The 24,727-nt window shown below is 52.1% G+C and overlaps 1 protein-coding gene across 1 annotated transcript; it reads right to left on the minus strand.

The window, feature by feature from the left end:
• Positions 1-7,461: 7,461 nt before the first annotated feature.
• LOC131409169 (Wilms tumor protein-like) lies at positions 7,462-24,463 on the minus strand. The gene is made up of 5 exons (XM_058546318.1): positions 24,394-24,463; positions 23,176-24,210; positions 17,541-17,663; positions 17,018-17,120; positions 7,462-7,543 (listed from the first exon to the last, which is right to left on the minus strand). Exons 1-5 carry the CDS (start codon positions 24,461-24,463, stop codon positions 7,462-7,464), a joined length of 1,413 nt encoding a protein of 470 aa, XP_058402301.1.
• Positions 24,464-24,727: the final 264 nt, after the last annotated feature.

Below are 24,727 nucleotides of genomic sequence, written 5' to 3' on the forward strand. Positions count from 1 at the left end.
CAATCTTCCCCCAAATTAATTTTAAACATGATGTAATCCATTCAAAATTCCAATTAAGATTTTTAAAAAATAAACTTGTTATTTTCAAATGGTTTTAGGTTTACAGAAAAATTTCTAAGATAATACAGATAGTTCCCATATACCCCATACTCAGTCTCCTCTATTATTAACACCTCACATTAGCACTGTGCATTTGTCACAATTAAGGAACCAATGCTGATAAAGACTTTCTTTGAAATGAACAAAAGGAATCTAAAGTTCATCTTGAAAAATAAACAAGAGATAATAGCCAGAAATAGCTTGAAAAGTCCAATGCTAGGGAACTTTCCTTTCAGATATTTAAACAACTATAAAATTACAGCAAAGAAAACAGTCTGATACTTGGCAGAAAGAGCCAGACTGATCAAAAGAAGAGAGTCAAGAGTCTAGAAATGGATCCAAGGAACCTGGAAGGATCCAAGGATTGACGACAGTAGTATCCGGAATTAATGAGGAAAGGTTGGATTATTCAAAACCAGGTTTGAGGATACTGGCTGGTCATCTAGCAACAAATCAAGGTAGAATCCAACTGCCGAATAGATTCAGGATGAATTAAATGTTTAAATGTAAAAAATAAATCCAAAAATGTACCAATAAGTAAGTAAATTTAAAAAAAGTTGGGATGGGAAAAATCATTCTAGGCAGGATATAAAAGCCAAAAACTTTAAACTATAAAACAAAATCTGATCACTTTTACTATAAAAATAAAATTTTCTGAAAGAAAAAAAACAAAACAAAACATTAACAGAGTTAAAATACAAACCAGAGAAAATATTTGCAGCGCATAGCACAAGAAAAGGGTTAATACCCCTATAAACCAAGAACTCTTGTAAACCAGTATTGTTACTAGGTGAGCTACCCAGCTCCCCGATAACCAGCCCCCACTTGCACAGGGAGACTTTTCTCTCTCAAGGACATTGTTCTAACAATTCTTCCCCCCTCCATCATCAAGTTTTTTCTTCTTCTTGATCATTCTCATCAGCAAATAAACATATAGGTACTTCCATCTAAATAGAACTAAATAAAAGAAAGCAAACCAATAAAAAACCACCTTCTCCTGACCCTCTATCCCTATTGAGCTAGAACCATGTTTCTTTGCTCTCTTGCAGCAAAGTTCCACGGAAGTGCTGTCTTCACACCACGTCTCCAGTCTATCTGCTCCTGTGATCTCTCAAACTCAGCTCCATCGGGCTCTTGCCTTTCCCCCTAATCTTTCCAGAGGCAGCTACGGTTAATAGTTCGGTAAATGTTCCAAAATTTCTTCTCTGCAGATACAAATATACCGGAATATGTTTAAAAAATAGTTATCTCTGGGTGGGAAGATAACAGATGACTTTTCTTTTCTCCTTTATAATGTTTTGGTACTGTCTGAATTTTTTTTAAATAATAAGCCTGTGTTACTTTTATAATCAAGGGGTAAAAACGTTGTTTTCATTTTCGATAAAGTCCCCACCTTAGCCTTAGGAATACTACATCCGTGGCTTTGCTTTTAAAGTGGAGGGTTAGAACTAAAGCTAGAATAAATGTACTTGTTTACTTTTAGTAGGAAAAAACCCTACTAAAATATGCAGGAGCTCCTCATTTCAGAGAAACATTTATTTGGATGGCTTTTTATTAGTGTAGCTTCAATATGAAGGTTTTTGTAGCTAGAAGTTATGATTTCTTCTTGGCTAGATGAGAGCAATAAGGATAAATGATGAGTAGAGGGTGTCAGAAGGGCCCAAGCTGGGATCACAGACATGAGAGGTCCAAAACACTCCTTTAGGTCATGAAAGACCCTCCCCTCCTCTGCTACACCCTTTCCCCTCCAACACGCACACAACCCCTGGCCAACAAACGGGAGCCCTCGTTACCCCACTTCATCCCAGCTTGGCCCCTTCACCACCATCTTCCCCTCTCTATCTTTCCTGCTTGGCTTCATTCTTCTTCTGATCTAAACAAACCTGTCTTCTCCTCACCTTCATGAGATGAAAATCATTCCTTGCTTTAAAATAAAATAGTTAGAAACATACTGTGGAAATGATAAGTCCGTAAAGCCCAAAATATTTTTTAAGTGAAGTATTTTTTAAGAGGTTGAGAATATTCTCAAAAAGTCAACGTTCTCATAAGGGTCAAAACACAGACCTTTGCTACAGCCTATAGATACGCTTTTGCTGAAATAGATCTAAGTGGAAGCCAACCATTTGTTATAAAGAAGAAAGTGACACAAATGTGCATGTACACAGAAAAAGGTCTAGAAGTGGACACGCTGTTCATGGGCGCTCCATCTGGGCTTTGGGGGGTGTTAATTTCCTTCCCTACACAGTCATATTTTCTTACTGCTCCATCATTCATAAACATTCCTTATGTAATAAAGAAGTTACATACATTAATTGAATACGTGCCAAAAGAGAAAAGGGTGGGAGACATGGACAGGTCGGGCGGGAGGGAAGCAGCAGCACTGACTGCGTCCACTCGGGAGGGATGGGGGACACAGCCCAGTCAGCCTCCATCTCCGCCCACAGGCCCAGAAGTCCCAGGCTCTGCTCTGCAGCAAGGCTCCCAGACTCTCGCCAGGTCCAGTGCAGGACAAAGAGCCTCACAAGGCGTCAACGTAACCGCTTCAAAGGAGATATGAACAGCGTTTTGCAGGGGCGGGTGGAGGTAGAGGAGTAACTCGGGATGCTGATACTCACCGAGCTGCTTCTCCACCTTTGCTTTGGCAGATTCTGGAGCTCCAGGAGCCACTTAAAAGCAGGCTTTCTGTTTTCAAGAAGTAAATCTCTTGGACAAGGACCTTATGCTCACGAGCTGGAGAGGGAAGGTGCTGGGCTGTGTATTGGATCTCCCAGCCAGAGAAGACAGCTATCTCTTTTGGCACAGGTTCTCAGGGATGAGACCATGTCTAGTGGGGATTTTCTCCAGATCCGACAGCCTCGGCCCTACCAAAACGCGCAGCTTTATTTTCACCATACATCACTCATCGTGAGTCTTTCGTTTTTCCTTTCAAGCATCCACAGGTCAAATACTGTGTGTTCCCAACAGTCTGTGAACTTCTTGGGCCAGCAAAGGGACATTCATTTTGCTCAGCGCTCCTTTGCATTTCTATTGTGTTCCATTTCCCACTCCCCTGCCCGAGTCCCCAGAGAATAGCTTCTTCCTTGTTTTAGTAACTTGGACCACAGTCAAGGTTGATGTGTTTCTCCATTTTGCAGGATATTTTCTTCAGAAGAGACAAAACAGAGGCAAACAGAGTCTCCACGGCTTGTGAGCAGCCTTAGAAAATCAGCAGCCATTAAGAACGCACAGAAAATGTTTTCAAAGAAATAAAAAGCAGACAACGCAAGGCACCATTAACAGAATTATTCGTAAAGGTGGACTAACGCTTACACAGAATCCCCGGCAATTTTTTCTTCCAGTGACCCACTTAAAAAATCTAATTTCATTTGTTTGTGGGTGAGGAAAAGGGTCAGAGTTAAGAAAGCGGTTCCATAAAGTACCTCCTCTCTGACTTAAATTGAAATACAGTATTCTCCCGTTTGAGGTCATAAAAGTAGTTCTGACCCCAATGGGCGTGCAGAGATTAGGAAATGAGTGGAGGAGAAGGAGACAAGAGTAAATCAGGGCGTCCCCTCCTCCCCGTTATATCAGCTTCTCATCTCATCTGCTCCACGCTCTCCCCGAAACCCTGTCCCCACCCACTGCAGCGACGCTGCTCCCGACACCAAGGGAGAGACGCCTCCGTGGACTGGCTTAGGACACAAGGAAACAAGCCCATTCTTTTTGTAAAAGTAACATTTTCAAGGAAAGAAGACAAATGAACAAATATTTAGTGGGGGTTAGTCCAAGGTACATGATCTTTTCATAAAAAGTTGATAATGCCTCATTTTTATGTGATATGAGAATTATATCTTTTTTTCTCCAAAACATGAGTCAAACCTCAATTTTCCTGTTGTAGATCTATTTTGTCACCATGATTGTCCTTACCATTGATTTCAAATAATGTCAACATACTAGTTATGGATTAAAGCAAAAGACAGTTATTTCTCTTTATCTTTCTTCACGAACTATCTTTTCTCAAATGTATTGTCCATATTAACGGTATTTTCATACCATGGCAAAAGAAAGTGCATTCAGTATCACAGAGAATAATGATGCCTCCCCAGATTACGTCCCCCGGGAAAAGCCAAACTTGCCCCTGGAATAACACATCCACCTGAGTCCAGTTCTCTGCTGTTCACGGGCTTGGAGGAGGAGCTAAGGAGTCGCTATTCTTTTTTTTTTTTTGGTGCGGGAGATTGGCCATGAGCTACCATCAGTTGCCAATGTTCTTTTTGCTGAGGAAGATTGGCCCTGAGCTAACATCTGTGCCCATCTTCTTCCATTTTGTATACGGGTCGCTGCCACAGCGTGGCTTGATGAGTGGTGCGTAGGTCCGTGCCCAGGATCCAAACCTGCGAACCCCGGGCTGCGGAAGTGGAGTGCGTGAACTTAACCACTACACAACCGGGCCAGCCCCAGGAGTCACTATTCTTAAGAGCTGAAAGAGAGGTGAACTGTGGGCCAAGACACATCAGTGGGCTGTAAAATCAATATACACATCACAACCAGCATTTTAAAAATTACGGAATACATTAGAAGCATAAGCATGCACAGCATTTAGTAAGGGTAATCACTGTTTGTGAAAATTTGTGGTGTGTGTCTGTGTGTGCATACTGGATCTCAGTGTAAAAGGTATTTATAATTGTGGTCATAGTCTAAAAAGTTTAAGAACCTCTAACTTGAGGTCCAGAGCCTGGAGTCAGACAGAAGTGGGTTTGAACATGGCCCTGCCACTTACTCGCTGTGTGCACTTGGTTAGGGGGCGTAATCTCTCCAGCCTCCTCACCTAGAAGATGGTCGTGACTGCAGTCTCCTAGGATTGTTGTGAGATCAAAAGAGAAAACGCGTATGGAGCCCCCCACACAGGGCCCAGTAAAGCCAACATCCACCTGAGATGAACGCGCAATTCGCCAATGGAGCAGACATTGGAGGACTCACAACACACGCCAGAGGAAAGTGTGAGGGGAGACGTTAGGAAATTGGACCATTGGGAGTTTTTGTTCTCCAAAGAGTTGCTCTCCTGTAAGACTATCTATTGGGGCCATTTGATCCTTTTTATCCAGCTCTCTGAATGAAGTATTCAAGAAATACATTTGACTTCAGAAATTCTTTTCCAAAATGTAAGCACCAGACCAGTGAAAACTCTTCTAGTTTATTTTCTTACACGGGATTGAAGAAAACAAATGATTCACACTTTGTGCTTCATCCTTACAATACAGCCTCTGATTCCCCAGCAAGTGACTGATACCACACGTTTAAAGACCTTAAAAAGTATCAAAATTATCTCAAGTATGGAAAGAGCCAGATTCAAACACATGCCAAGATTGCTTATCTATAATTTTTGTAAGTGAGCAAACAAACCAACCCTGTTCCAGCATGAAGAAATTTCAAAAATTGAAACGTACTGCTCACTTCACAATCATGTTCTGTCTATTCTTGGCTTTCAGTTTGGGGAGAGTTACTGAAGTCTGAGTAGAGGAGAGAGAAGAGAAGGAGGGATCCAGAGAGACAGGGTGGGACCCAGAAGACAAGTGGAGGGTGGGTGAAGACAATGCTGAACTCGTCACAGCCCTCTGGAAGGAAGCGGAGAGAGAAAAACTTCAAATCAACAGGAGGCTTTTTACTTTGGGGTCCAGAGAGAGGAAGTGGAGATGTGGATAAAGTAGCAGAGAAATTGGGGGATGAGAGTACAGAGGAGGGTCTACCAGTAGGTCTGCTGATGACTGAAGGATGATCTGAAAACCAGGACTGAGCCAACAACGGAAAGAAGGATGAGAAGAGGGAGGCTGGTTCTGGTGTTTAACAGAGAAAATAAAACCAAAAGAAAGAGCTACAGAAACGTCCAAGGGTGCAGACTGCAGGGGTGGGAGGCACAGATGTTTGGGAAGGAAAAAAAGTCTTTGCAAAAAGTCTGGACATGGACTTGCGGTAAAAATTAAGTTTTCTCTGAGAGATTTAAAGGTAAATAGAGAAAAAGCAAGTTAAGTATGACTGAAAGATCTGACTGATCTAACAAGAACATGTGTAAAACGACAAATTTAGTATTTTGTGAAGTATTTGAGAGGAAATGAGCAGGGTTCCTACTGCATCATTTTAAAAATTGCTTTCCAGGAGCATGTTGATGAGAAATGTCACCAGCTCCTTTTCCGCCCACAGTGTGTCTACGATAAATAAGAAGAGGCAGCAAGAAGGAGACGGAGAGGTTCTTCCCATCCTGTGCACCTGCTGCGACCCCGAAAGCCCAGTCAGTTCTAACTCCTGCATCGCCCCGGTGCCCGTCCACAGGCCTATGTCATTTGCTTTGCCATCATCGCACTGTCCACTCACTTGCTCTGCCCTTCTGTCCATTTCACTGAGCTGGAGCTCCCAGCAGCAACTCTAGAAGAGAACGAGAGGTGGGGAATGGGGAATGGAGTGTGCATGGCGCTAGCAAGCCCCCCAGACCCCAGAATCCAGTAAGAAGCCACTAAGTACACAGAGACATGAAACTAGCGGTATAGCCAAGAGTGCAGAACTAAGTCCCCGAACCCATGGGGCTGATGGCGGGCGGAAGGCACCACACAGAGGCTGGGAAGAGCCCGTGCCCTGGAACCAGATCCGGGTTTGGAATCCCAGCTCCACTGCTTAATTCAATGTGAATTTGGGAAGTTACTTAACTCTCTGAGCTTGACTGACTTACCCCGGAAAACAGGGTAACAATACCAGGCCCATGATGTCGTCAGGAAGATTTGATGGGGTGATCAAGAGTACCTGATATATCACAGGGACTTCTCGAGTGTCAGATCCTACTGTCCTCCACTCGGACGTGTTCTTGTTCTGCTGGAAGCAAGTCCCAGCTGCTTCCCTTTGTTCATTTTCAGATGCAAAGAGCTGCCCCCACCTATGCTGTGTGTGCTCCCCAGTGTGGCTGTCTGTCAGGTGTGAGGAGAACCTGCTGGGGCACCCAGGTGTGAGCACATCGGACTGCATTGTCCAAACCACCATCACTCAGTACGAATGTGGATCCTGGACGTTGTCAACTGAAAGTACTTCTTGACAAGATAATGTAACGGTTAACTTCTGTGACGCCACTAGCAAAACAAGCATTGCAGGATGCTGAATGGACACGGCCGTGTGAACCCTCCAACAGTCCTTGCTGGAGACCAAAACACCCCCGGTTCACATCCCTGAAAATTTAATGCTGAACACAACCACCGGCTAGGGAGGGAGTAACTTGTGTTAATTCTACAGAGAGCCGTGCTATTCTCCTAAAACTGCACTGTCTTCATAAGCTACGAGCACCTTCAAAATGGTTCAAGCAGGTGTAAGTCACTACTTACGGACAATGGAGTAGAGAAGAACTTACCCCTTTAATGTAGCTCCTAAGTTCATCTGATTCCAGGTCATGCATTCAAGCTGGGAGGTCATTTGGTATAAATTGTCACTGTTAAAGAAATAGCCAGAGTTAGAAACACATAACTACAAAAAAAATACGCAATTGTTTCTTCAAAAAGCAATGGAGTTTTAATTTTTCCTTACAGTGGAAGCCTCACGTCTTCCAGAACGACAGAATGCGCAGGTCGGAGATGATTTTCATTTCATCCCACTGATCTCAGCACAGTTACTCACTTCACACACAGTGGAAAGGATTGAGACTAATTTGGAAGCCTTTAAAAAACTTTAGTGTAGCGGGCCAGCCTGGTGGCGCAGCAGTTAAGTTCGAGGTTAAGCTCTCGAGCTCTGCTTCGGCGGCCCGGGGTTGGCGGTTTCAGATCCTGGGTGTGGACCTACTCACCACTCATCAAGCCATGATGAGGCGGCATCCCACATAGAGCAACTAGAAGGATGTACAACTATGACATACAACTATCTATTGGGCCTATGGGGATCAAAAAGGAAAAAAGGAGGAAGATTGGCAACAGATGTTAGCTCAGGGCCAATCTTCCTCAAAAAAAAAAAAAAAAACCCTTAGTGTAGCAAACCCTGCAGTTTCTAAAGAGGAACTAAACACATGAGGGGAGAGGCTGAAGGGGGTGCCCTCCGCAAGGAGCCCCGGCCGTTCACTCAGCATGAAAGCTAAAGGCCTAGAGCTGAAGGGAAAGAGACAACAGATTAATTATCTGTGAAAAGGCCATTAAGTTGTTTTAATCAAAAGGAGAAGTATCACGTGGATTATGAGGGCCTGGAAAGTCAGAGTGATGGGTGATGGAGTTCAACAGTCAAGGATGTGACAAGCACAGGAAAGAGGACGATTTTATCATCCTGATGCAAGTCAAATGGAGTTTTAAAAAAGCCTCCACCCCAGTTCCGTAAAGTTCTACAAAGGAAAATAATAGCTGATCACCTACATTCAGACCCCAAAGGAAAAAATACACCAACCAAACGCTGTTCTCCTCCTTTTATTTTTCTCTCATTCCTAGAAAACTAGTACATAATCAACTTCCAGAAATGTCCTGAATCACCAAGCTCTTTTAGGAATAAATTTAGTCCTGGACTGAAAGGGTTAATTATGAAATTTGAGACCCAAGAGATTGACGGTTTGTCTGGGAACACTTGGTCTAAACACATTACAGAGAAAACTTCTACTCCACCTTCGAGGTGGAAGTGAGGGGTAAGACGCTTTCACTATCTGATGCTCGGAATCAGACTGCAAAGCCTGGACGACCTCCTTCTTACCATGGCGTTCCTTTGGGTTGCTTCATCCGGCAGAGGCAACACCAAATTTTAATTAAGAGAAGGTTTGTCAGGCCAACCAAACTGGGAACTTGTGGAGGGGTGAGGGAAATTCCAGCAACTCGGAATAAATGAACACTGGTGCTCTCGGCACAGCTCGATAAGTGGAGGTCGAGTCCGTCTGCCTCTCCCATCATCACTCTGAGTTGTGTGGAGCTCCTTAGCATTGGGTACCCAGGATAAGGAGGAAATCAGATTTCAGGAGGGAACTCTGCATATGAAATGTGAAGTGACTTCAAACTCCAAGTATGTGCAGTTTCATTAGTCAGTGTGTGTCTGGACCCCATCCTTCACCTCGTGTCTGCCCGGCTACAATGCGACTACAATATCCTGCCTATCAACGAAAAAATGATGCGTTTCCCCTGCAGCTTCCCCGTCTGCAGCGGCGGCCGTGCTGGTCTGTGCCACCACGTTTCGCAATTCCACAAATTCTTGCTGTAAGGCTGGTGTAATTAATTCCTGAAGGACCCCGATTTTTATTAGAAGTGCCAGCCTGCTGCATTTAGCACAGGAGAGTTTCTTGAACTTTCTTCAGGCTGACAGTTCATTAATAAGCGGCCTCCTCCACAATCCACTGGTTTTTGTTCCCTCACGCCTTTTCATCAAGCAATCCATTTATTAATCTTGCCATTAATCTCAGCCAACAGGCATTGTATTCCCCAGGCAGCTCTGTATTTTTGTCACTAATTTTTAAAAAATTGTTCACCAACTAAGATCACTCAACCCCAGCTGACAATTTTCCTCGGCCCCATCTGGATGTGGGATCTTTCTGAAATTATTTCATCCTTGCATAAGACCGAGCACACTATAATTTTCAAGAGGGCTGGAAGCAAGACGAGTGACAGAAGTTTACGCACATGGGTTAATGAGTCCCAAACATCTCACTTTATAATTTAGGAATTTTCTCACAGACGTAAAGAACAGTCCAATAGATTCCTAAGGGTCTCTATAAGGAAGTACCCCAAGGAGGAAATATTTTAAGGGCATTTTATCAGCCCCCAGAAAGTAAACTTTCTCTCATACAGGGTCTGTGTCCTGCCTATAGGCATCTTCCTAGTGAGTGCTTAATAAGTACTGCACACTGCACCATCCAGCACGTGGCCACGAGTCAGACGTGGCTATTGAGCACCTGAAATACAGCTGGTGCCACACGCTGAAATAAGATTTGGGCTATATTGGGTTAAGTGGAATATTTTAAAAATTAATTTTCACTGTTTCTTATTTTTTTTCATGTGGCCACTAGCAAATTTCAAACCATATAGACGGCTTCGTTACGTGTCTACTGGACAGTGCTGCTCTGTGAGTCTCTCAGGACCCGAGCCAATCGGTTCAGTATTTGCACCTCAGTTTCCTCATCTGCCAGTTGGAGATATTAATCTCAACAGTCCAGCTGCACAGGGACGCTGAGAAGCTCTAACAGGGGCTCTCTGAGGACTACACAGAGAAAGTATTTTAATTTTTTCTAATCTATCAGATTTTGCACAGTACTTTCCCACATCCCCAATACTCACAACAACTTGGTGAGGCAGGTGTAGTTATGATCCCCACTCATCAGAGGAGATAGCGCTCAGAGGGCTGCCTGGTGCTGGCTTGTCTGGTCCCCCCCATCCTGCCCACCCCTCTGAAGGCAACCTGGCTTATTTGGCTTCTGAGCCTCATCCTCTCACCACCGTGATAATAACATAATAATAGTGCAGACAGGAGTCTGGAGGTGAGGGAGAACAGGCTCAAGGGAGCACTGTGACCTTCTCTGTCTCCAGAAGGTCCCAAGATGCAAGATGCCCAACACACCCTCTTCAGCTGACTAAGAGCGGTGCACCGAGACCCCGTGGGAGTCCCACTTCTTGACTTTAGTGTCCTGGTAGCTCAGCTTGCAAATCCTCAGAAAGGGAGAGAAGGTGGGATGGGCCAACGGGAAGAAGGACTTTTAGAAAGTCCCCAAGCTACTAATAGGTTTCCTGAGTCCTGTGATAGGATCAGAGCACAATTTTAAACACATCCTGCCTTCTGCTGGCCTGAGCTCCTCAGCGGCTCCTGAGTCGGCCTGGCTGGCACAGCCGATCAACTGGAAGTCAGTGACAGCAATGACGATAACTGCTTTGGAGGAGGGACAAAATGTGAGCGCAGCTAAAAATACTGGGCTCCAGCACGCTCAAGCTCTGGTCTCTCTGGGCAATCGGTCATCACCCAGCTCCCATCATGAAAACCCATGGAAAGAGGCAGCACTGGTCAAAGAATATATGGCCTCTGACAAAGCATGCAATTATCAAATAACTGCTGTAGGTGTCGACCACCTCCTTCCCAGGGGAGATCAGATAAGCAGGTGGTTTGGCTCAGAGCGACCACAGTGGTCACGTAGGCACTTCAGCTCCCCGTCTAACTCTGTCTGTTCGGAAGTGAACTCTGAAATTGCAGGCTGCCAAAATACTTTCCAAAAGTCACGGTGTCCTTTATATTTTTTTAAGCAAATCTTTAAAAAAAAAAAGTCACTTGTTTCCTATGTAAGAAATGTTTGAAGTTGGAGGCAAGGGAGAAAGGAAAGAAACTTCTATAACTGGGATTAATGCAAGTTGGAGTAAAATAAAAGGAAGTCAGTCCTTGCAAAAAGGGGAACTTTAAAGGAAACCAGTAGTAGATCATATAGAGTTTGTTTTGGCCAAGACTGCAGTATTACTGAGTTCCCGACCTCCTCACAAAAAGAAAGGAAGAAAAAAGCCCTCAGCTATTATCTGGACTAGAACTCCTCCACTCTTCGAATGCATGTGTAATTCAAGTACGTTTCATCTTTAAGTGTGTTTACTGTATTCAGCAGAACAAGGTAGAAAAGTTCACGTCACCACCAGAATGGAACCATCGAACCTGGCTGAGCCTGGAGTTACCTCTGCCTTACCTCTGCCAGATGGTGCCAGCTGGCAAAGTAGCATCTTGGTGGAAGAAAAGAGTTGCCCCACGGGATAAAAAAAAAAAACGCCAAATAAGAAAAAGGCGAGGTAATGGTATCCACGATCAGAATTCAAGATGCTTCTAGCTTTTGCTGCAGGAGCTCTGCCCACACCGACAGGGAGGGCTTTGTGGGTTTACCTCCACCTGATAACCAAGGCTCACGCACAGAGGCTGCAGCCAGACTTCCACAGCCCTCTTCCTGCCTTCTTCCCCCTGAGGCGCCAAGGAGGCTGCCTGTTGAGAAATCTCTGCCCAGCAGGCCACGGTGAATAATTATTTTACAGTCAATCTCTTGGTATTGTAATTTCTCTCAAGCTCACCAGTTAACCAAAGAAAAACCCACTGGGAATTCAACTTCTATTAATAAACACTTGGTCAGCAGAAAGTTGCAGGAATATTTGAAACTAGATTTTTCCCTTTCCCTGGAGACAAGTCCAATTCAGGCAGTTGGCTTTGACAACATTGCCCACACCCTGGAAACCATGTCAGACTTTTCGTCTTCGTGCCTACGATGCAGGAAACAAACGCCAGCATTGTCTTAATTGAGACTTGTACCCCGCGTAAAGTGTATGTGGACACCCGAGTGAAAGAGGCACCATTAATCACAGCTGCACTTCCCTGGGCACGAGCTGTCTCTGCAAAGTCCAGCCATAACGGTGGACTGAGAACTTCCCACTGACCTGGGGTCCCCAGAAACTCTACGGCTGCTTAGGAAGCTTCTCTCACACGAAAGACAATCTACTGGTACCAGGCTCCTCTGCCAACTTCACTGTTTGTGAATCATCAACATACAATTAAAAATATCCACATGAGTAATTACTGCTTCCCGGATTGGAGTAGTTTTACCTGCTCAGGGGAAAAGGAAATACCCTCATTTAAATCGTGGCACAGTTGCTAAAGGGGGATATGCAAACCTAATAAAAGAGCAAAAACAGAGAAAAGACTAGAATGTCTAAAAAAACAGTGCACAGGAATAATTTTGACACACAGCACACAGAACTCCTTTTCAAAGTTGGGGCTCCATGGAGGCCAGCAGGAGCTTGTGGAGGAGGAACCAAGAGGAGTAAGCAAGGGAGGCCCCGCTAGCTGCCTCTTCTGGGAAGAGATCAGTGGAAATTGAGGTTTGTGAGGGTGCCCTTCACACTCCCTCCCCTCAGGAGAGCCCTCCTTGGGACCTTGCCTCCGAGCCAGGGTGGCCCGGAAGTAGCTGGTCTGGATGGACGGGAAGGGGTCTCTGTGCTGGGTCTCCTCTGGGGCCTGGCTGAACTTCACCGCATGGTTCACGCCCAGCAGTAAAGGCAGGGCTGAAGCAATCAGAGACACACACCGCTGTGCACAGGACTTCAGGAGAACCATCAGGCGGCTCCACGATGCCCACCAGGGAAAATACTGCCCCCGTCCCCTAAGTGAAAGAGTGGGTAAAACTAACGGATAATGAGGTTTCTCTCACCACTGTGGGGCATAAGGACCTTCCCCTAGCGAGATCTAGGCAGATGCCACCTTTGGAAAGAGAACTCATGTCCATTGGAAGAGCAGCAGGTGGGTAGGACGGACGGACTCTAGGGCCTCACTACCTGGCTTTGAACACCAGCTCCGTCCCTAATGTGTCACACTGGGCTAACTCCTCTCCCAGGGCCTCAGTTTCCCCCTCTGTAAGATGGAGGTGATAACCTATTGCCTACCTCAAAGAGTCCTGGATTAAATAAGTCAGTACGTGCACAGTGCTTAGAGCGGTGCCTGGATGTAGCAGGTCTACACAAGCCTTTGCTCTTATTATTTACCAGCAGCAGCGCTGGCGCACACTCTATAAAGGGAACATTCCAGGTGAAGAACACGGAGTGGCCTGGAATCCCTCAGTGATTCAGAGCACAGACAGGCTTTGAAGTCAGAGAGACTGAGGATCAAATCTTGGTTCTGACTCTCATTCACTCTGTGACCTTGGACAAGTTACTTTGAGTCTCTGAGCCTATGTCCTCTTCAGGAAAGTGGAGATTGGAGTACCTACCTCACAGAGTAGTCAGAAGGAGTCACGGGTGACCTGAGTGGAGCCCACAGTACGTGGTCAGCATGCAACAATCCCAGTTGTTATGTTACGGGGACCCATGCTTTCACCCGGCTGCAATCACTGGGTTCCACAGGGCCGACGTCGGGTTTCAGAAGCCTTGGTGACCTATAAACAAATCTCTACCACCTTCCATATGTGGGGGCAGGGAGATGGGAAGACCATCTCCTGTCACGTCCTGTAAGCTGCCTGGGGGCAGTGCCCACTCATTACTGACTGTATCTGCACCAGATGTGTGTAGCTGTAAGTCCTCAGATCTGCCACCTGAGAGAGCAGAGGGTGGCTGTACAGTTCTCTCCCAACTAGGAGAGGGTTTTGAGTTTCCTGAAAGCAAATCCACACTGCACGCTTATTTAATGTCAGCCTACGTACCGCTACCTTTATTTCATGGTGGGAAGGGAGACTGGATCCAAGGCTGGAGAGACAGACCTGGGGGGAGGCAGGGGGAGAAGCTGGCCAGGCTGCCTCAGGGGGGTTGAAGGCAACCAGGCCAACAGAACACAAGCAAGCCTTCCCCAGGAGGTCCTAATTTCAGACAGAAAAGGGAATGGACACAGGGTCCCCTCGAAGCACCACTGAATACCTAAAATCCAGAAGTTAAGCCGTTGAGCAATTAAAGTTCAGTCCTATTTCCTACAACTTTTCAAACACTGCATTCGCAAAAGCATTTAAATACCCTTTCAAACCTTTTCAGGAGTAGGAAAGAAGGAAATGACATAACTGCAGTAATGCTGATGCACAGACCCCATGGTAAAACACCCCTACACCTGTCCATCCATGGTCACTGCAGGGGAAGAGTTGATCTGTCTTGGAAAAGCGACTGGAAATGTTGTGAATTGAGGGTGGATGGAGCTTCAAAGATGCAGACAGTACAAATTTCAAGAGAGCAAACTCTTTTCCTACCAGTGTCACAAATTCTTTTTTAGGAGATGTTATTACTTAGGAAATTTTCTGTAACAGGAGAAAATGGTATTCTTATGACATTCATATAAAAACAAGAACCAAAAAAGTTCCAATTACATAGAAAGAAGAAAGGGATAAGCAAATATTTCCCAAAGATGAACCTGACAAAATTGCTTTATACCGTGGCCAATTAGAAACTGTATTAGAAAATGTGAAAAATTTATGTATAAAATGCAATCCGAGTGACTTTTCCTGCTTCCATAGCAACCACAAACTCAGCCCTAAGTCAATCCACCACAGGGATTGGGTTTGGTGGTGTTATCATTGTATCCTCCTTGCCTCCCTCCTTTTCTTTCTAGGCTGCTCAGTCCCTCTGACGGGCCCCCTTCCAGTGACCCACAAGGTGGGTCTACACTGGTGAGAGAGGAAAGCGTGTGCAGCTGCGTGTCACCACTGAACCAGACTCCAAGGCTCCCGGGCCCCAACCCCAAGCAGGTATCCCAGCTCATCGCAACAGCAGCCACTCCCGGCATCAGGTCTTCCTCTTCCCCCCGGTGAGGTACCAGGAAGCAAGGAGGGAGGAGTGGGCCAAGGTCATGCCATTCTTACTGCGCCCCAGTGGCCACCAGGACAGCAACGCCGCTTTGGCAGTGGGCGGAGCAGCTCCCAGAAGGACGGCAATGGACGGCTGCCGCAGATTCTCGGGGGTGGGGGTGGGGGTGAGGGTCACGACTCTGCACCCATTCCAGCGACTAAGCCACCGAGGGATGGCGCAGACGGCGGGCGTGGGGCAGAACTTGCGGCGCCAAACAACAGAACTGGCTTCCAGCAGGGAGGAAGAGGATGGTGAGGAGGGGTGACCATTCCACCTCCATCTGTGCCACCGCGGGCGTTTCTCTGCCCTTCTTTCTCAGACAGAGAGAGAGTGATCTCGAATCCAAGACCCGGTTAGATGTGCCGGATTTTCCCATCAAAAGGGAAACTTTCCAAAGCCCGCGCGCTCGGGGACACGACCCTGTCCCTCCCCCGAGAGGAGACTGGCCCCAGCCTCAGCTTCCTGAGCGCGCCAGTGACTGGGATGCGCCCGCGCTCGGGAGGAAGACTCGGTCCCCTCCTCCCCCTGCGGACGGGAGGCCCCAGGGCGCCGGCCCCCACCCAATCTCCCAGGGCAGGCGCTTTTCCTTCCTTCATGACCTCACTACCTCCTTCCCTGACGTCAGCCCCGCGTCCCGAGCAGAGGAGGATGGAGGTGAGATTTGGGGGCAGGCCGTATCAAGCCCCCCGCAGTCCCGGGATGAGTGGGTAGCGGTGAGGTCATGCGCGCCCAATCCCCGGAGGCGAGCGCCTCCTCCCTCCGCCGCGGCCTCTGCGCGTCACCAGGCAACCCTATCGCGAACGCGGACGCCGGCCAAGTTCACCCGAAGGTGAAGAGTGAATTTGGGGGAGAGAAGGCACCAGGGGCAGGAAGAGAAGCCGGTCTTCCGCCTCCGGGAACGGGAAGAAGGCCCGGCGCGGGCTGAGCAGTGTCCTGCAGGCGGCCCGGGTCCCGCCCCAGCGATGCCAGGCACGGGGCACGACGCCCAGGAAGCGCTGCCGCTCCCGAGACTCCGGAGGACGAATCAGTCCCCGAGAAGTCCGGCCCCTGTGCCAGCGGCGCGGGGTTTGATGAGCGAGAAGAGCCGAGTGGGAGTGGATCCCGTGTTTATCTTTGGTCCCGAGGAAGCTCAAGTCCTCCCAGCATAGAGCCCTTAAAGAATACCTTCCCGGTGGCGTAGCGGTTAAGTACGCGCGCTCCACTGCGCTGGCCCCGGGGTTCGGATCCCGGACGCGCGCAGATGCACCACTTGCCAAGCCATGCTGTGGCGGCCTCCCACATAAAGTAGAAGAAAATGGGCACAGATGTTAGCCCAGGGCCAGTCTTCCTCAGCGGAAAAAAGAGGAGGATTGGCATCGGGTGTTAGCTCAGGGCTGATCTTCCTCGCCAAAAAAAAAAAAAAAAAAAAAAAACCTTCCCAAAGCGCCGCTCTTGTCTTCTTCAGCTCCAAACAGTACTTGCCCTCTTTTATAGCCAAAATAAGAACCCCAAGAGACGAGGAAACCCCCTTCTTTCACGTCAGAGCCAGAAGATCTGCTTTAATTTGCTTTAAGTACCGAGTGGGCTAAAGGCGTCCTTCGCCTCCAGCACCCTCCGCCCCGCAGTCCGGCTGCCCGCGCCCGCGGCTCGCGCGCCCCCTCCGGGTCCAGGGGACCCATTCACGGTGCCGAGCGCCTTCCTACCTGCTGTAGGGCGTCCTCAGCAGCAAGGCCTGGCTGCCTGTGCAGCTGTCGGTGGGGGTGTGGCAGCCATAGACCGGGGGCGGCACGGAGTACTGCTGCTCGCCTGCGGAGAGCCGAGGAGAGCGGAGTGAGCGCGCCCCAAGGGCTCGAGGGTGCCAGGCTGCGGGAGGGTAGGGAGAGAGCATGCGGAGCGGGCTCCGAGGCCACGCTGGGGGCAGCGGGGCCTGGATGCCGGGCCGTGGGAGAAAGGGCGGCCAGATCGGGACACTTGACATCCCCTTAGCCGTCACTGCATAGTACCCGGAAACGACGTTCGCAGATCTGGTTGAGTGGAGCTGTCCCTAACGCACTGGGGTCGGGGAAACCACCCTATCTTTCAGACTGAGTGAGATGGGGCTACCTATTTCTAAATCCCTTTTAGGTGTCCTCTTTCTCTTTCCCCAGTCTGTTGTGGGTTGGAAACTCCGGGGAGAGGTAGCATGGAAGGAGTGGGGGAGGACCCCACCCCTTCCCGCCTGCTTACCCAGCGAGCCCTGCTGGCCCATGGGGTCCTCGTGCTTGAAGGAGTGGTTGGGGAACTGCGCCGCGTGGTGCGAGGGCGTGTGGCCGTAGCTGGGCGTCCCGTCGAAGGTGACCGTGCTGTATCCTGCGGGCGCGGCGGAGAGAGGCACAGCGTCAGCGGGCAAACGCGTCCGGCGGGTCCGAACCAGCACCGGGGGAGAGGCCCCTGCCCCGCGTTCGGACGCCGGCGGAGGGCTGTGCGCCCGCCGGCCTCCCAGGCTTTGGGCGGAAAGCTGGGCCCCAGCCCCGACGTGCGACCCGGGGCAGGATCCCCTCCCCGCCCCCGCCTTCCTCGGTGTCCGCCGCTTCTGCACCCAACCCTCGGCAACTTGGGTATAAAAACCGCTGCACAGAGAAAGTTGTTCTCCCCCAAAACCAAACCCCGCGGCTCTCGCGCAGGGGCAGCGTGGGCGAGCGAAACGAAGCTGCTCGGCTGACCCCGCGCTGACTCGGAGCCGTAAATCAGCGGCCCGCGCGCCCACTTTCATTAATTACTCGGAGCCAGTTATACAGCAGGGGCTTCAAACGGGTAGAGTAATTACCGAGTAATCTGTCTGAGGCTGTGCGCCCCGACACCACGACACCCAGGCCGTCGGAAAGCTGGAGAGGAGGGGGGAAGAAGGGGCCCCTCCAGTTGGGCCCGCCGGCCTCGCTCTGGACCACCGCGCACCCGGCGATCCGACCCACCACTGCGGGGGGCCGACCTCCTCGCGCCCAGGCCGGGAAGCCTGCTTCTTTTAGCGTGTGCCTGACACTGTACTTCCCTTTCCCTCCACGGCAGTGCACAGCCCTCTGCCTCAGTTTCCCTGCCGACAAACCGAGGGCAATACTGGGCGTCTTGTGGTGTCTCGGTTGAAGAACCAGTCTCCTTCTAGGATTACTGTTATTAAATTGCTTTAAACATATACCCCATCAGCTTCTGGAAAACTGTTGCTGCCTCTGGGGAATAAGCACCATCCAGCTAAGATAAGGATCAGTCCTGGGGCCCTGAGCCCAAAGGTGGGGTCCCCTCCTATGGGCAGGCTCTGGCATCTCTGACCTGAGGTCCAGGCCTAGTGGGGAAGAAGACTGGCCCAGATCCTCACTTGGGCCCTGCAGGGCCCCAGGTCGGTCCCAGTGCCCCCACCTCCAGCTGCTGCGCTGGGTCTTCAAATCCCACTCAATTCTCAGGAGTGAGAGAATTCACAGGAGTGAGAGAATGGGGGTCAGACGGCCCCCATTCCCCCACTGCCCCAGCCATGGTCAGGCACCGCAACAAGTGTGCCCGAGGACTTAGGCTGGACAAAGAAAAGAGGCTGCTACCCCATCTTCCAAACACACACCCCCAAAACAAAAACAAAACCGAGTTTCTACACCCACTCCAGGGAACACAGTCTGTCAGAGTGGGAGGGAGGGTTGGGGCACGTATGAACAGCCGGATTTTGTACAAGGCAGGCCAAGTCTCACGCACGGATTGGCGCCACAGGTTGACAACTTAAGAAGCCACCAGCTTTTATGATTTACGTGACCCTGGAGACCTCCGTTTCTCGCCCGCTAAGTGGGCAGAGATAACCCGCCTGTTAGCTGTCAGGCGGGTGCGCACCCCTGTGCTTACAGGCGCTTCCTTTTGGGAGCGGAGGCCAGGCGCGTTTGAGGCCTACCGACCAGCTCACAAACGAAATTTGGCTCTGAGCGCCCCAGTTTGCAGAGGGAAGGCCGAATTCTGAAATGCCATTTTTCAAATAAAGAGGAGAAACAGAAGCGACAGAGAAATTGTCTCTGGACGAACCCTTCTCCATTCCTGGGCCGACGAGTAGTCAGGGGCCCGGCACGGTGCTGTCCCCGGAGGCGGGCTCTGCAACCTCGTGCGCTGCGAGGGCCACAGGGTGCCGGCTGCAGCTCCCGCGCCTGGCGAGGCTCCCAAGGCCCCTCCCAGACAGGACGCGCAGACCCCGGCGGGAAGGGCCGGCCACCAACCCCCTCCCTCAGGTCCTCCACCTGGGCAGTGGCGAAAGCGCCGGCGGGGGGTGGGGGTTTCTTTTAATTAGAAGGTTATCGGACGCGGGGCTGATTAGGATGCGCAGTACGGCCCTCCCGCTGGGCCAGGCGCGGAGGGCGAGTGGGCGGGGGCGAGGGGGGTTGCTGCAGAAGGAGAGGAACAGCGTGTTCAAAGGCTCCTCGTCCAGGCCTTAAAGGGAGGGGCTAGAGCTGCCAAGGTAGCGCCGTTCCCACGGTTATTCCTGGTCGGGAAGGGAGCGCAACCTTGACCGTGCGGGGAGGGAAGACCCGCTCTTCGCCCCCTCCCCCGCCGCGCACGGAGGAGCCCGGGAACTGCGGGGCCGGGCCGGGGAGCTGAGGGGTGGAGTGGACAGCAGGCTCCAGCGGGAAGGTGGGAGAGGCTGATTATGATGACTCCGCAGCTGCAGCAAGACACGGCGAAGCTGTCCCCCCAGAAGATACCCTCTCCAGTGCGACCGGAGGGGGCGCCCTAGGCCCTCGGGCCGAGCTGGTCCCCCAGGTGGCCTGGGGCCTGGCGATGCCGAGGCCTCCTCCTGCGCCAGCGGGGCTGGGGGATCTGGCTGACTGACCAGCGATCTTTTCCTTCCCTCCTCAAATCCCGCACTTAGTCTGCGACTACCCAAGTCCTCACCCCACTTCTGCCCTGACAAACCCCCCAACCCTCACACACGGATTGCAGTGGGTTGGGTGCCCATCTGCCGGGCAGAGGGGATCCATCTCAACAGTGGGGCCAAGATCCCTGAAAAAGGAGGTAGAAATAGCCTAGAATGGTCTGGGTTGGAGTTCCAGCTCTGCCACAAACTGAGAGACCTGTTGCACATAATCTCTTGGAGCCAGATTTCCTCATCCAAAAATAAGGGGCTCCTCCAATGCCAGGCTGTGAGCTTCTTACAAAGGTTGAGGCGCATTAATGGTCTTTAATATTCAATCCCCAGTGCCTGACACAGAATAGATGCTCCATAAATGCTTACTGAATTAATCTTTAGAAGCGACATCAGGATGCCAGCTATAACGTTTAAGAAACAGGAAAAAAAAACAAAGGAGATGTGATGCCCCGGGGGCGAGGGAGAGGGTGCCAGCAATCGTCCTCTCCTGTGGGCCATGGCACGGCTGCCCTGCCTGAGACGGGATCCAGAGTCTGGACTCCGCTCTGCTCCAATTTGGCCTCAGCCTGCTGAGGGCCATTCCCACACTTTGGGGAATAATTGAAGCCCTAGTTTCCCCCAGCCCAAGCCTCCGACCAGGACCAGCATTCCTGGGGGAGCCCCAGGAACCCAGGAATCAAGAGAATAAATCCAGAATCTTGAGGCCTCAGGGCCCATCCTGGTTGCCAACGCCCGGGCTAAGGCGAGAGCAGCTTCTGACATCCCACCCCAGCTTCCAGCTCCCTCATGGGTCCAAGGGCTGTGTGAGGGTGACCCATTTACCTTTTCATTGCAAGAGAAAACCTAAGCCCACAGATGGAACGGACTTACAGGCTGTGTTCAGCTCTGGGGCCACCTCTCCACTAGGCTTTCCCCCCAGGTGGGGAGGGTGGACTCTTTCATTTGCTAGTCCTCGTCGCCAGCTACCAAGCCCTTTTTCTTTTTGGCAGCCAGCCTATCTACTAGAGAGGAATTCCGATTTTCCCCTTAAGTCTAGTGCCCGCTGGCCAGGAAGCCCACAGTCTCGGCCCCCCATACTGGGTTTAGGGGATCCTGGGCACCAGCCCAGCCCTGTAGAATGATGGACACAGGCACCCAGACACAGCGACAGAGCCCAGGTTCCAAAAATTCCACAGAACCTACATGGACTCAAGTAAATGATCATGGGCCAGTGGTATTTTGCGCCCTGGCGACAGACCAAATGGCTTCTTGGGCCTCTCCATCAGCACACATCCTCACAGACTCTCACTTGCATCACACACCTGCCTGCCAGTCCTGCGTTTCTGGCCCAGTTAAGTTTAGGTGGGCTGCTGCCTCCTGTGTTTAGAAGCCCACACTGAGGAAAGTCGGGCTTCTGCTTCTGCGGCATAGAATTCCAGGCTGGAGTGACCTTCAGGTTGCCCACCTCAGCTCTCCTCGGACAGATGGGGACACCGAGACCTGGAGATTTGCCAAAGGTAACACCAGCCTGCTAATTAAGGGTGGAACGATCAGAAAACACGAGACGCTGCGTTCTACTTGAGCTGCTCCCACATCCATTGAGTCCGAAACACTGATTTCATTTAGGAAAGACCTCAAGTGGAGGAACCCCGTGGGTCGGCTTGAGGTTCCTCTACAGGGGCATCCCAGATTCCCAGGACGAAGTGAGGAGTGCGGCTGCGGCTTCGCCGAGCCTCTGGTGGGTCAGGTGCTCTGGGCTGGGCTGAGGTGGACACCATGCGCGTTTAGAAGGTGCGCGCGCCGGCGGGAAGAACAGAGCCCTTCCTGCGCGCCTTGGGAACCTCCTGCGAACAGCACACACTGCTTCTCCCATCCCGCACGTTCCAGAAACATCCCCGCCTCTAGGCCCGGGCGATTTTTGCTCCAGGAAAAGCATCCACCATTGCGTTTGTAAAGCATTTCCTAAAACAGCGAATCAACCCGAACTGGTTTAGGTTCTCAACAGCGCAGAAATCCAATTAGAGCAAACTTATAAACCAAAGTACAGGGGCTCCGCATGACTGGTGCCGCGCGGGTCCCTGAGAAAGACAGGTGTGCGGGCGCCAGCGCGGGATGAGAAAGCCACCAGCCGCGTCCCTCCATGGATAATGACAGGAGACGGCAAATAAACCTGTCCTTGTTTTCACCCCCAAGTCCTACAAAAATCTTTCCCCCGCTGAGCCCCGCGTTCCACGACAAGGAGGCGCCCGAGGCGAGCTGGAAGGAAGGCCACGCTCGGGCCTCACTCCACCGCCTGCGGGAGGGCCCGGGCCCGCCGGCTAGGAATCGGATAAACCGGGTTCTCTCTCAGCGCTGGTGCCGCGTGGCCGCCCCCTGAGCGGGACCCAGGCGAGATCCGCCTCCCCTCTACCGTACGCGGAGCCGTACGCGGACAGTTCCAAGAAAGCAAGTTCTCAGCCGCTAGCCGGCTCCTTTTCTCCTGTGCTCGGGAATACTTACTGCGCGCCTGATTTGTGCCGACCCCACACTAGGGGCGAGAGCGGCTGCTGGACAGTTTGGCGGCAGAGGCCGCACGGGCTGCTCACCCTGTGCTGGTCCCACTCCGAATCCAGAGTCTAAATGTCTAAAAAGTCCAATGTCTGGTGACAGTCTGGTGGTGCCCTGAGCGAAAAAAACCTCTTCCCGAGGCAGAGCCAGACACTGCGGCGGTTCCCTTGTCCCCTCCCACAGGGACTCGCAGTCCCGGGACCTCCCGGGCCCGAGGGGCCCCAGGTGACCTCCCGGCTCATGCGAACACTCCGGCTCCCGGCTCCGGAGAAGGTCAGGAGCCCGTGCCGGCGTGTGCTCTCTCTCCTGGGCCTCCTCGCCCCCAGCGGCCGCTTCCGCTCCATCACAGTTCTGGGAGGCATCCGGGCTGGAGCGGGGTCAGGGAAGGGGTAGGACAGGGAGGCCCGCGCGCGGCCACAGCCCGTCGCCACCGCCCCGCGTGCAGGGGGCGCTCCGCGGCCTGCTTACCCTGGTTGCGAATAGCGGGCTGGCTCTCCAGGCAGCTGGGCAGGTAGGGCGCGTTGGGGAACATCCTGGCCTGGCCGGAGGACGCCTGGCTGGGCGGAGGAGGACCGAAGGGTCCGTAGCGACAGGCCCCAGCCGTGCCGGTGAATTGGCCCGAGAAGTGGACGGTGAAGGCGCTCAGACACTGCTCCTCGTGCGGCTCCGCGCCGCCCCAGCTCGGCTCCTGCTTGATGAAGGAGTGCGGCGGCGGCGGCGGCGGGGGCGGCGGCGGGGCGGGCGGCGGCGCAGGGCCGCCCAGCGACCCGTAGGCCGAGGCGCCCGGGGGCGCGAAGTCCAGCACCGGCGCCCACTGCGCCGCGCCGCTCACGGGCAGGGCGCAGCCGCCGCCGCCGCCCAGCGAGGGCACGGCCGGCAGCAGCGCGTTCAGGTCCCGCACGTCGGAGCCCATTTGTGGCGGCTCGGCCCCGGACGCCCCGCGGCTCCTCCGGCCCTGCAGGCACTCGGCGCTCGGCTCGGCCGCGCCTGACTTGGCCCAGAGGCCGCCCGGGCCCCGGAGCCCCGGCGGCTCGGGCTGTGGAAGGCACCCGGGCGCGGAGCGGAGCGTGTGCGGAGACGCCGGCTCCGGGGCACACGTGGAAGCCGGCTCCTGCAGCCGGAGGAAGTCCAGGGTCGCGGCGAGGAGGCAGCGGGGCCCCGGCTCGGGGTGGGTGGGTGAATGAGTGGGAGGGAGGGCAGGAAGGGGGAGCCGACAGGCGGTCGGGGTGCGGAGAGCCCCCGGGCGTGGGCGCTGCCTTGAACTCCTTACCCCAGCTGCCTGGCTGCCCCCCGCTTCCCAAAGCTCAAATAAGAGGGGCCGGCGGCGGGGAAGGAGGAGGAGCCAGCAGTCTCGGCTGCTCCATTCACACCGCAGCCCCAGCCGGTCCAGGCAGCGCGCGCGGCTCCTTGGGGGTGCCCTGGCAGTGGGGCTGGGGGGCGGGCCTGAGGGAGCGTCCCTCTCGGAGACACCCTCCTCTCCTACCCGCCACGCGCTCAGCTGGCCTGTGGGACACAACCCTCCCCCTCCTCCCCTGCTCGGCCTTCGCGAGTGTGGGCGCCTCGGGGCACTGGCGAGTCTCTCCAGGTGAGCAGCGAATGTCCCCTCTGCTGACGTGTGTGATGGGGATAGGGAGGGGGTTGTCAGTCTGAGAGGGCGGGTTAGAAGGAGGGGCAGGGGGCCTCAACCGGGGGCGGGATCTTGAGGAAAGCGCAGAGAGCTTTCCCGGATTCCCTTGCTCGGCGCCGGCGAGTCCATTGGGCTGGAGTGGTAGCCATAATCTCGGGGTCACTGGGGAGGGGGTGGCCCCTTGTGGGTTCCGGAGGCCAGACTCCAGGCCAACGTGGGTGACCTGGAGGGGCTGCATCAGTTGTGATAAACAGGGCGTATTTCGACCGTCGTTTTACTTGGTGAGGTTTGCGCCCAGGGGAGGGCAGTTGCCGCCTACTTAAAATCGGTGTCAGCGGCACTTAATCTCCCCTTCTAGTGAGTATCTTACTCTTCTACGGTGAAGCCGGGAAA

Source organism: Diceros bicornis, chromosome 7 (assembly GCF_020826845.1).
Source record: "Diceros bicornis minor isolate mBicDic1 chromosome 7, mDicBic1.mat.cur, whole genome shotgun sequence".
NCBI classification, from domain to species: domain Eukaryota; kingdom Metazoa; phylum Chordata; class Mammalia; order Perissodactyla; family Rhinocerotidae; genus Diceros; species Diceros bicornis.